This window comes from Hibiscus syriacus, unplaced genomic scaffold, assembly GCF_006381635.1.
Source record: "Hibiscus syriacus cultivar Baekdansim isolate YM2019G1 unplaced genomic scaffold, ASM638163v2 tig00116997_pilon, whole genome shotgun sequence".
In the NCBI taxonomy this organism is placed as follows: Eukaryota; Viridiplantae; Streptophyta; class Magnoliopsida; order Malvales; family Malvaceae; genus Hibiscus; species Hibiscus syriacus.
This window is the reverse complement of record NW_024063513.1, coordinates 2,295,568-2,308,231: the sequence shown is the minus strand read 5'-3', so window position 1 is coordinate 2,308,231 and position 12,664 is coordinate 2,295,568. Positions and strand designations below refer to the sequence as shown.

At 39.6% G+C, this 12,664-nt stretch overlaps 1 protein-coding gene across 1 annotated transcript; it reads right to left on the bottom strand.

Annotated features, from left to right (window-relative positions):
* Positions 1 to 210: 210 nt before the first annotated feature.
* Positions 211 to 1,558, bottom strand: LOC120193963 (expansin-A4-like). Its single transcript, XM_039196374.1, has 3 exons — positions 1,313 to 1,558; positions 869 to 1,187; positions 211 to 567 (listed from the first exon to the last, which is right to left on the bottom strand). Exons 1-3 carry the CDS (start codon positions 1,461 to 1,463, stop codon positions 258 to 260), a joined length of 780 nt encoding a protein of 259 aa, XP_039052305.1. The 5' UTR covers positions 1,464 to 1,558; the 3' UTR covers positions 211 to 257.
* Between the last annotated feature and the right edge of the window lie 11,106 nt (positions 1,559 to 12,664).

Genomic DNA, 12,664 nt, shown 5'->3' with positions numbered 1-12,664 from the left:
CCGCGGGCTACATTACTGTGCAGCCGCGTCAGTCTTTGTCGCTTACATATTTGCCCCTTTTCTCTTTACCAGTAAAAGAGGGACCATAATGGCTAAAACTTAAAAATGGGAACCACATAAAGGGTAAAAATGGGGATGGATAATAGCTGGAAACATTCTATTTTTTTTTCAATTTTACTGCTGACTTTGGGGTAAATAACTTCTTTTGCTTTTGCAAATTGGTCCTTCCTCAGAATCATCAGAGAGGAAAATATAAATCAAACTCTGAAATTCTTGCCGGTGAATGTTTGACCAAACTGCCAATGGGCGGGGACGGTGTTCCAAGAGGTGGAAGTGCGCCTGTCACTGCCTGTGACTCTGAACGAGAGTGACTGACCAACCAGAACAGCGTTTGATTGCCAGTTTTGACCCCAGTTTCGGCTCATGCTCATCCAACCTGTCCTAGATCCTTTCACGCTAACCTTCACGATATCCCCTGCACCGGCCACGTTGGAGATCAAAACCAAGTTGAAGTAACGGAAACCGTTAATCGTGAACCGGATTCCTCCCCTCTTCCGGCATGGCACCCTACGTAATTTATTAAATGAAAAAAGGAGTGCGTTTAGCATAAAGCGCGGAGCATGATTGTATGTGTGGAACAGACATTTACTCAACAAGACAGGAGCTTGGGAACTTTACTGTCTGTCTGATTACATGGTAAAAGGGAGAGAAAAAAAACTAATAACAAGGACTTTATGCATTATTAATAATTAATCTACGTATGTTGATTTTTTTTTTTTAAATGCAGTAAACATTAAATTATTTAGTAGCAAATGTAGTGGGCTTTAAGGGGAAACGAAACAGAGTTAAACGGAAACGAAGGATATACCGGCGGTAAGAAATGGGGACAATCCCGGCACGGTACTCAGCAATCTTAAGGAACATGGGCATGGCGAGGTCAAAATGAGGGCGAGGAGGGTTGCACCAGCCGCCATTGTCGTTGGGGAGAGCGTAATTTGGCGGGCAAAAGTTGGTTGCTGTGATGAGGATGGAAGGGCTTCCTGAATGACACCATTTTGGATCAGTTGCACATTTTATCTCAAAGCAAGCGCCGCAGCTTAACCCATTGTTGAACAAAGCTGTGCTCAACGCCGCCGTGTTAACTCCGTAACCTTGGCTGTACAAGTTTCCATAGCCACAAGCTCCTCCTGCAAACCATTATTAGAACCAAAATAACAATAATAATAAGTGGAGAGATTAAGGTAATAATGTAGCTCAATTCGCGCCATTTAAAAGCCACGGACAAAAGACAGAAGTTGAAGGAAGAAGATACCCATGGTGCCAGATGCATCGGAGCCGCCATAGAAGGTTGCGTGGGCATTTTGCCATGCACCACCGGAGTAAACTCCTGGAATTCTTGCTTCACCCATCCAAATTAAGGATATTAAACCCACAATAATGCATACTGCACTCAAACTATTCATTTCCTTTTCCTTCAACTACTTTGGGTTAAATCCCACGACTCTAATAACCCTCTCTCTCTCTCTCTTTTCAAGGAAAGGTAAAGTAAGGCTTGATAGATTTAAGGGAGAGGGAAGGGAATGAGGGGGCACTTAAATAGATGGGTCTCAGCCTCTAAGGGATGATGGTAAGATAGAGAGGCCCATTATTTGGAAATTTCAAACAGGTCATCAGTAGCGTTGCTTTCTCGTGGGTTAATTTTCTAAATAGTGTTAAATAAAGGAAAATCGTTTTATTTAATAATAATAATATACAGAAATTCCAAAAGGGAGAAGCCTGATCTACTGCTATAATATGAGGCCAAGTGGAACAAGACAAAAGGATTTGGGTGGTATGAGCTGGACCCACTCAGATTTAAATGTAAGCCAACCGATAGACACTTAAAAAGGGAAAATAATCCAACGTGTGGGCTGTACCTACTTAATCCCGCATTCATCGGCCCTTATTACACTAAATCTCGAGCCACTCCCTCCCGCACTTGATTCCTGCTCCCCAATCCCCATGCATTATTTCGTCTCCCCCCTCCACAAAACAAATAATAAAAAATTAATTAATGAGTAAATTAAAATTTTCATAACTGAAATTTTATCATATTCCTATTTTACTCAATATACTTTAAAATTTTTTAATTTGCTCACTAAACTTTAAATATTGAATTTTTAGTCACTGTGCTGCTAAAAGTCTGACGCCGTGTTGACGTGGAATATTTTAATTGTTAATATACTACAGTGGATTTCCACAATAAAAATTATATTAAAATAGAAATAATTTTTAATTATACTTTGGTTCCATTTAAACCTTAGAAACAAAATCCCTAACCTTAAAAAACCATCGTGAAAAGGGGAAAATTGGGTGAAGAAGAAGATGGAATCAATGGGTGAGTCAAAGTCCATTCCGATATACAGGTGTGAAATTCCGACAGCGTTGAAGATGGCATGGTCGTATGACAATCATGGAAGGCGATTTTTCGACTGCAGTAACTATGACAATAGATGATGTAGATCGTGCAATTTTTTTCAATGGTATGAGCCACCAATGACTCTCGTGCGAAGATCATTGTGCTTGGTCTTTTAATAAGAATTCGAGCAGTTGAACAGGAAAGAAAAAAATGAGAGACTTATTTAGGTTTTTCCTATGATTTTTATTGTTTTTCTCACCTATATTTTGTCAAGGTGATTGACATTTTTGTCGCAACCGTCTTTCGGTTGGGCCCTGGAATTGGGCTTCGACGTGAATTAAATGAATTGGGTTGGAGTCGCCACCGACCACTTTAAAACGAATTTAGGTGGGCCAGACACCATCTTACCTGATCTGCGTTTCACCAGACATATGTTGGGCTCGGGAGTCGATTACGGTCAAGGAAGGATTAGCACCATTGAACCGCCCTTTCGGTACCAATTAATTTATTGATTGTCTTTATATGCGAAAATTAAAAATTTAAATTGAAATTTTTTTAAAAAAACTCGATTCGAATTGCTTACCTTTGATTGGCTGGAATTTCTAAAAAAATAGGTCGAAAATGTTAAATAAAAAAACTACTTAAATAAATCAGAAAAAAAAAAAAGGGAAAAAAAAAAAAAAAAAAAAAAAAAAAAAAAAAAAAAAAAAAAAAAAAAAAAAAAAAAAAAAAAAAAAAAAAAAAAAAAGAAAAAAAAAAAAAAAAAAAAAAATGCGAATATAAAAGTCAAATTCGAATATTAACACAAAAATATGCAATACAGAAAAAATCAGGGCTAAAATATAAATACTGGAAATTTAATGTTCAAAATAAAATAAATCAAAAGTTTAATCTATGACCAGAAAGCAACATTACAAGGGACGAAGGACCCGTGATGCGATAAACCCCTGAGCAAAATTACGAGGCACCCCCCCATCGAAACTACGTCGTTTCATGGGGTTATATAAGTTCCACATGAGATGAAAAAAAATCAAATCTCTCTCATTTTACACTTTCGTTCCTCTCTCTACCACAGAGAGACTTTTATTCTCTCATCTCTCTCTAGCCTTCCTACCGATGGGAGGTCGGCCACCATCTATAGCCCCCGCCGGCCGCCATTCGCGGCCGTCGGAAAAATCAAACACGCGTCCCCGGTTCCTCTCAACCTCGCAAGGTGAAATTCGAACCCAAAACCCCCTAAAAACGTCTTATTCGGTGCAAATCTAAAAAAGAAATTTCGGTTTTTACCCTTAAACCGTTCGGATTTCCGGTGACTCCTCCTCTTCCGACGAGCACCACGACCGGAGCCTTTCCTCTTGTGCGAATGGTTTGCTTTGTATCTTGTTTTTTTTTGTGATATGTTTAGTTTCGGCTTGTGTGGGTTTTTTTGTGGGTTGTGTTGTGTTTTCGAGTGGCTCTATTTGTGGTTCATGAATGTTGATGTTGGTTCTTTGGTCGTGTTTTGACTGTTGTGGTTTTGTGATTGATCGATTTCGTTGATGCCTCTCTGTGTATTCTCTATTTTCGGTGATGATGGCCCCTGTTTGGTCTCGATTGGAAACGGTTGATGTTTGGTGTACTGTCTTCAATGGTTCTTCGTTTCTAGGCTTCTGGGTTTACGGTTCTTTTGATGTGTGTCTGTCCCCCCTCCCTGATGGCCGTGGTGGGATTTATACCCACCCCACCGGGGGTCTGCTCCGATGATAACGGTAACGTGCTCGTGGTTAGTTGGCCGGGGATTTCGGGATGGGTCAGTCCCGATCTCCTCGGCCGGAAATCTCGGCGGCCGGTGTGACTGACCCTTGACCTCCTTGGCTTACGCGGCGCCTGTTTGAACATACGTTGGAACCCTAATCTGAGCTCTGGGCTGGGTCAGGCCCAACTTAGCTCACTTGGACCCAAAATAGACCTAGACAATTAAAATAAAATTAATAAAAATAAATAAAAAATAAATAAAAACGATAATAATAATAAAATATTTTCTAAAAACTATATAATATATATTTTCAAAAGTATTTTAAAAAACGTTTTCAAAATTATATAGTTTTCGAAAATGTTTTTTTTTAAATTATATATTATAAGTTTTCAAAATGATTTCAAAACTATATAATATATATATGTTTTCAAAATGTTTTTTTTAAAAATTATATTTATTTTCAAAATGTTTGAAAACCATATAATATATTTTCAAAAACGTTTTAAAAACTATATATTTATTTTCAAAGTGTTTTAAAAACTATATAATATATAAATGTTTCAAATATGTCTTCAAAACTATATATATATTATATATATGTATGTATATATAAAAAATAAAAAAATAAAAAAAATGAGACGAAAATGGGTGTCTACAGCTGCCCCTCTTTGTCCTTTTTCGTGGAACGAATTCGTGGAACGAAAAATAGGACAAAGAAATGAAAAAACACAAATTTTCGTCCGGTGGAGTTGAAGATTGAATAGAATAACTCCCTGTCGGATGGGGTTATGAATGGCTCATTCGTAGCGAAGTCGAGTCCATCTCGAAATGATATAGTAGTTCGGAATTTGAATCAGAACGTGGCTTCTCGTTGCCAAATTGTAGTCAACTTCGGTCTTCTTCTCGATTTAAAGATCTTGGTTCAAAAATTCGACAGGGAAAAAAAAATAATTCTTTGACTCCACCATGTGGTTGATAGGCCCTCGAGCTGAATGAAACCGAACTCACAAGGTCTTTGACAGATAACCCTTCTTGCCTTGAGCTATTCTGTAAGCTTGATTTGCCTCTAAGTTGATATAATCGAACTCAAAGGTCTTTAGCAGATAACCCTTCTTGACTTAAGCTATGCTGCAAATGATGTGCCTTGGAGCTGAGCGGAGTCGATCTCAAAGGTCTTTTGGTCACAGATAACCCTTCTGGCCTTGAGTTATGCTGTAAATGATGTGCCCTCGAAGCTGAGTGTAATCGAACTCGGGGGTCTTTGGCAGATAGCCCTTCTTGACTTAAGTTATTCTGCAAATGATGTGCCTTGGAGCTGAGCGTAGTCGAACTCAAAGGTCTTTGCTAACAGATAACCCTTCTAGCCTTGAGTTATGCTGTAAAGGTTATGCCCTTGAAGCTGAGTGTAATCGAACTTAAGGGTCTTTGGCAGATAGCCCTTCTCGACTTTAAGCTATTCTGCAAATGATGTGCCTTGGAGCTGAGCGTAGCGAACTCAAAGGTCTTTGCTAACAGATAACCCTTCTAGCCTTGAGTTATGCTGTAAAGGTTATGCCCTTGAAGCTGAGTGTAATCGAACTTAAGGGTCTTTGGCAGATAGCCCTTCTCGACTTTAAGCTATTCTGCAAATGATGTGCCTTGGAGCTGAGCGTAGTCGAACTCAAAGGTCTTTGCTAACAGATAACCCTTCTAGCCTTGAGTTATGCTGTAAAGGTTATGCCCTTGAAGTTGAGTGTAATCGAACTTAAGGGTCTTTGGCAGATAGCCCTTCTCGACTTTAAGCTATTCTGCAAATGATGTGCCTTGGAGCTGAGCGTAGTCGAACTCAAAGGTCTTTGCTAACAGATAACCCTTCTAGCCTTGAGTTATGCTGTAAAGGTTATGCCCTTGAAGCTGAGTGTAATCGAACTTAAGGGTCTTTGGCAGATAACCCTTCTCGACTTTAAGCTATTCTGCAAATGATGTGCCTTGGAGCTGAGCGTAGTCGAACTCGAAGGTCTTGGTGGCAGGTAGCCCTTCTGGCCTTGAGCTAAGCTGCAAATAGTTTGTTTAAAAATGGCTTCCCTTTACGGGTCGAAAACGGTCATGATTCTTCCGGTGGTTCCCCTAAGCTGGTCTGGGAAAACCTACTGATAAATTCTGACAGCCGGATATCTTCCGTCGTGGAATTGAAATCTGGCTTGGAAGTGTTAACATGTTGCTCCTGGTGGGTTTGAACCGAACTAGATTTGATCTGAACTGGTTCTCGAACCCATCTGAAATTGGTTCTGAGATCCGTATATATGTAAAGTCGGTTGAGGTGTAGTTTCTTGCTGCTGAGTTACACCATCGTTCTTTAAAGGTGCTTGCAAGTCGAGTATATCTTGAAATAGAATTGAAACCTGACTCAAAGGGCTGTAAAAAATGTATGCTAAAATGATGAATGTGATGCACCTAATTATGTCTAAGATGCATGCCACATGAATGAATTATGCTTTATCTCTTAGACTGGAGTCCCGTATTTTGCCTGCCAATTAGGTCCTTGGAATCGATCGTGCCCCCTTTGCTTCTCGGGCTTTGGCTTTATATTTCAAATCTGAGACTGTTCTGTTTGAAAATGTTTTTCTCCTTTTTCTTGTTTCAGGAGAGAGAAATGATAAAAATGTTGTAAAGTATTGTTCACAATTGAATCAAATTGTAAATGTGAGTTCAAAAAATATCAAAGGAATCAAGAGCTCTTTTAATGCTTTCAGAGTTACAAATCTTTGACAAATGTTCAAAGGGACGAGTCGGCTTTAGGTTGGCCTCCTTTCTAAGGTTTTTTGGTAAAAATGTCATTTTTTAAATATCGCAACATGCTTTGGCACTTTAATTGGGTGCGGACAAAATGACGCAACTAGCATGATCAATTACTAGACCTTTTATCTCAGTCCTCTGAAATCTTTCATTTGTTCAAGCTTTGTAGGCTCTTCCAACAAAGGCAGTGCAAAAAATATCGGTCTAAAAATGAAATTCTTGAGTGCTTGTGTGTAGTCAACTATAACAGGTGTTCCTTAACTCCCTTAGTCCAACATTACCGAAATTTTTTTAGATAAATTTCATTTACTTTGCCATTGTCTGGCTAGCAAAATCCATAAAGCCGGGGCGTTCAACCAATTGCTTTAGAGGGACAGCTTAGTATTATAATCACTTTTATCAGGTTTAACTGAAGGGTTCGTCTCATCACAAAGTCTTCAGCCTGACAAAAGCAGTGGAGCAAACACCGAATCGCCAAGTTTTCGAGCAATGTCATGGTTTGAACGTAATCTACTCATAAGGCCAGGGCCTTCAAGTTTCCTCTATAACCAATTGCCTTAGCGGAATAGCTCAGTTTTTACGGATTTAATTTCTTAAGATTGTCAAGAAGAACCTGTTATAGCCTAGGTGTTTTTGAAAGTCAAGGAATCTCATATTTAGAGTTCAATTTTCAAGCAACTGACCTAAACTGGATTCACTTACTCGACTCTTTCATTTGTAAAGATCATCATCGTCATTGAACGTCTTAAATAAAAAACATAGTAATTGTCATATGCAAATGATGCCCCATGTTGTCCGCACCTTATGAAAGGAAAAGGGTATATTGGTTAATTACAAGAGCGGGGTATGGTGTTTGAGGGTATATTCTGGATAAGGTCAAAGTCCTTGTTATTAAATCATGTTACTTCGTCAAAGATTCATAACTTTGAATCGTTTACAGAGTTTCTTAATTCAAATGATATGCAAAGAATTACAAATTTGCAAATATGATCCATTGCTTAACATCTTTTAAAGTAACATAAATTTGATTAAAATGTTCTTACAAAAACTTTGAGAGAGAAAAAAAAATGGAAGAAAAACAAAGTCAAACAGAATGCCTCAAATGATGAAATCATATTCCTCACTTGGATGCCCCCAAGTTGTTGAAGTCGATCCAGTTCTGGTTACGCATCTTTTGTACGACCCTCTTAAATGCGTAACAGTTCTCAATTGTGTGCCCTGGGACTCCGCCGTGATATTCACAATACGCATTCTCGTCATACCACTTGGGGTATGGGGGCTTCATGGGTTCTACTGGATATGGTGACACCACATGGGTGTCAAGAAGTTGCTGGTAAAGCTCTTTGTAGGTCATGGGAATAGGGTCGAAATGTTCCCTTTCCCTCCTGGACTCTTGTTTAGAAGTACCTAACGGTACAGCCGCAGTTGATTTTGGGTTGGAGATTGTAACACCTTTGCTGGAGTGTTTGATGTTGTTAACCTCTCCATCCTTCTCCCTCATAGGAGGCTTCTTACTGGCTTCCCCATCCTTAATCTTGCCTTGCTTTATGGCCGACTCAATCATTTCTCCGGCCATAACCAAGTCTGAAAAGCTTCCTGATGTGATCGCCACCAGATGCCCGAAGTATGGAGCTTTCAGAGTCTGTACGAAAAGTTTCCGGGTTTCTTTTTCATCTAACGGTGGATGAACTTGCACAGCCACGTCCCTCCATTTTTTGTGCGTACTGCCTGAAACTCTCGTTATGCTTCTTTTCCATGTTTTGTAGCATAACTCGATCTGGCCTTATGTCATTGTTATGCTTGTATTGTTCCAGAAATGACTTGGCCAGGTCCTTCCAGGTCTTGATATTTGATCGGCTTAGCTGGTTGTACCACCGAATGGCTGATCCCGACAAACTATCCTGAAAGCAGTGGATCAAGAGTTGGTCGTTTCCTCCATATCCTGTCATCTTTCGGCAGAACATGGTGATGTGAGCGGATGGGCAACTATTCCCGTCAAACTTCTCGAACTCCGGGGACTTAAATTTCGGGGGAAGAACCAAGTCCGGGACTAGACTAAGTTCCGTTGCATCGATTTCATGGTAGTCACGGTCTCCTTTGACTATATTCATTTGGTTCTCCAATTGTTTGATTTTTTCCTCCATCTTCCTCGCTTTTTCCTCTTCGTCCAAATCCGGTATATGGTAATAACCCGGATTGTTCCTAGGGTTAAATACAGAGGACAAGGGCTTTGATTTTGCAGCAGATGAGTCCCCTCGAAGTTCTGGTAGGATTTCAGGCGAGATAACCACTTGCGGGGTAGGTTGTATAGTTACCCCTTCCGGTGAACCTGCCCCGGGCGTACTGGTCTGTCGTAGGCCAACTAACTTGGCAACGATCTGATCAACCAAGGACTCTTGGTTCTTTGTGATTGTTTCCAGAGTATTTCGACTGTTCTGGTTTATTTTGTCTTCTAGCTCCCTTTGTAGTTTTAACATATTCTCCTCGATTTGTGTAATTCTGGCTTCCATCCTCTTCTTCTTCAAACGAGTGTTATGTGGAAGGGGTGTGTCCAATACTTGAGGTGGTGTATCCAGTATTTACTCTTTTTGATGAGACATGTATATATTAGTTAATGTGAATGCAAAGAAAATAACAAAATGCAAAGAAAATAAGAAATGAAAAATGTCTAAATATGTGATGCATGAAATGTCCGAGGCATTGATCCAAAAAATGTGCCTGTTATTCTGAATAACCCTTATTGGTGACAAAAGTGTTACGTCTGAAGAGACAAAAAACTCTTTTTGATGGTACAAATCTTATACAGCTTCTGACAAGTTAATTCGTCTTTTTCACTTAGTTGAATATCCTGTCGCACCATTCCGGCTCCTTTGGCTAAAATGTACAAATAATGAGATGCTTGCCCCAAAAAAAAAGATCTCGAAGGACTGCATCTCCGACTTTCACTTTCTACCGAGCTTGTTTCTAACGAAAGTGTCATTGGAGCCTTCCATCGAGAGAAACTATCCGAAGCTTGCTTCTTGAATTCGTCAGTAATGGCATCCAGCTCAGCTAGTGTTTTACCATCTTGTTCTTGTAGTTTTCGAAAGGATCGACCGGGTCAGTGACCTTTTCCTCGTATTGCCCCTATAACTTTGCCTTTGAGTATTCTTTGACCACGGTTGGACTTCTGAGTTTTTTGTTTTTTATCTCTTTGTATTATAACCCATTCGTCCATTAATGCAGATTATTCGTGTTTAATAAACACATTTTTGGTGGATCAACACATCGTTTTAAATGATGCAAACGATGAACACAAAATAAAATAGAACAAAAAATAAAAGGGTTAGTGAGGTAAATCAAAACAATAAAAAAAATGAAAAATCCTACCCCACATGATATCTACCCCACATGCTTTAATTCCTACCCGGACATGATCTCTATCCCGCATGCTAATTTCAAACAAATCCTAACCGTATATTTGTCTAGTTCGCATGCTTTTGAGCAGAAAATAAAGTAGGAAATAAAATAGCCTAAGGTTTGGAATGAGGTTTTGGGGTGGGCTTTAATTCCCTGCACTCTCCCGGTTTAGGTTCTAAAAAGGTACTCGAGTTCCCCTTGTCGGTGCCCCCTTGGGCTTGCCAGACCCTTAGTCCTAAGCCTATTACAGGCTTGCGTGGACTAAGTTAAACTCGAGAGGACACATTCCCTTATGCCCATACGGAGAATAAATTCACACGAAGACATAAGGTATATGAATCCCGAAGGTTACTTGCTAGGCCCATACGGTGAATAAATTCACACGAAGGCGTCGCTTTCACCCCCATATAAAAGGGTTCAGAGCTCGGGTATAGAGCTAGAGATGACAATTTTGAAAAATCTGAAATCATTAAAAAAAGTTAGTACAACTATTTATTTGAAAAAAATAATCAAAGATAAATAATAAGAATCGAATAAATAAATTAAAATTTAAACTTGTAATTTTCGCTAAAAAGACAACCAGAAATTAATTTCGGCCTGACTCACTTACCTGTCCCCAGCGGAGTCGCCAAGCTGTCGCAACCGTCTTTCGGTTGGGCCCTGGAATTGGGCTTCGACGTGAATTAAATGAATTGGGTTGGAGTCACCACCGACCACTTTAAAACGAATTTAGGTGGGCCAGACACCATCTTACCTGATCTGCGTTTCACCAGACATATGTTGGGCTCGGGAGTCGATTACGGTCAAGGAAGGATTAGCACCCTTGAACCGCCCTTTCGGTACCAATTAATTTATTGATTGTCTTTATATGCGAAAATTAAAAATTTAAATTGAAATTTTTTTTAAAAAACTCGATTCGAATTGCTTACCTTTGATTGGCTGGAATTTCTAAAAAAATAGGTCGAAAATGTTAAATAAAAAAAACTACTTAAATAAATCAGAAATAAAAGGGAAAAAAACAAATCAAAAGGAGAAAATAACAATAATAATAATAAATAATAATAAAAAATAAAAAATAATAATAAAAAATGAAATGTGTTTAAAAAAATAAATAGAAAAAAAGACAAGGAAAATATGGTAAAATAAAATGTGTAAGAACATGAAGGACTAAAAAATAGTTAACCCTAAACATACATGCCAAATTAGTGACCAGAATCGAAGATATGCGAATATAAAAGTCAAATTCGAATATTAACACAAAAATATGCAATACAGAAAAAATCAGGGCTAAAATATAAATACTGGAAATTTAATGTTCAAAATAAAATAAATCAAAAGTTTAATCTATGACCGGAAAGCAACATTACAAGGGACGAAGGACCCGTGATGCGATAAACCCCTGAGCAAAATTACGAGGCACCCCCCATCGAAACTACGTCGTTTCATGGGGTTATATAAGTTCCACATGAGATGAAAAAAAATCAAATCTCTCTCATTTTACACTTTCGTTCCTCTCTCTACCACAGAGAGACTTTTATTCTCTCATCTCTCTCTAGCCTTCCCACCGATGGGAGGTCGGCCACCATCTATAGCCCCCGCCGGCCGCCATTCGCGGCCGCCGGAAAAATCAAACACGCGTCCCCGGTTCCTCTCAACCTCGCAAGGTGAAATCCGAACCCAAAACCCCCTAAAAACGTCTTATTCGGTGCAAATCTAAAAAAGAAATTTCGGTTTTTACCCTTAAACCGTTCGGATTTCCGGTGACTCCTCCTTTTCCGACGAGCACCACAACCGGAGCCTTTCCTCTTGTGCGAATGGTTTGCTTTGTATCTTGTTTTTTTTGTGATATGTTTAGTTTCGGCTTGTGTGGGTTTTTTGTGGGTTGTGTTGTGTTTTCGAGTGGCTCTATTTGTGGTTCATGAATGTTGATGTTGGTTCTTTGGTCGTGTTTTGACTGTTGTGGTTTTGTGATTGATCGATTTCGTTGATGCCTCTCTGTGTACTGTTCTCTATTTTCGGTGATGATGGCCCCTGTTTGGTCTCGATTGGAAACGGTTGATGTTTGGTGTACTGTCTTCAATGGTTCTTCGTTTCTAGGCTTCTGGGTTTACGGTTCTTTTTGATGTGTGTGTCTGTCCCCCCTCCCTGATGGCCGTGGTGGGATATTTATACCCACCCCACCGGGGGTCTGCTCCGATGATAACGGTAACGTGCTCGTGGTTAGTTGGCCGGGGATTTCGGGATGGGTCAGTCCCGATCTCCTCGGCCGGAAATCTCGGCGGCCGGTGTGATTGACCCTTGACCTCCTTGGCTTACGCGGCGCCTGTTTGAACATACGTTGGAACCCTAATCTGAGC

Bases quoted from the DNA above. Each gene is read 5' to 3' on its own strand.
- LOC120193963 (XM_039196374.1), bottom strand. From the start codon at position 1,463: ATGAATAGTTTGAGTGCAGTATGCATTATTGTGGGTTTAATATCCTTA. The intron at 1,188-1,312 runs GTATCTTCTTCC...AATGGTTTGCAG, and splicing joins CGATGCATCTGGCACCATGG to GAGGAGCTTGTGGCTATGGA. The intron at 568-868 runs GTATATCCTTCG...TAAATTACGTAG, and splicing joins GTCCCCATTTCTTACCGCCG to GGTGCCATGCCGGAAGAGGG.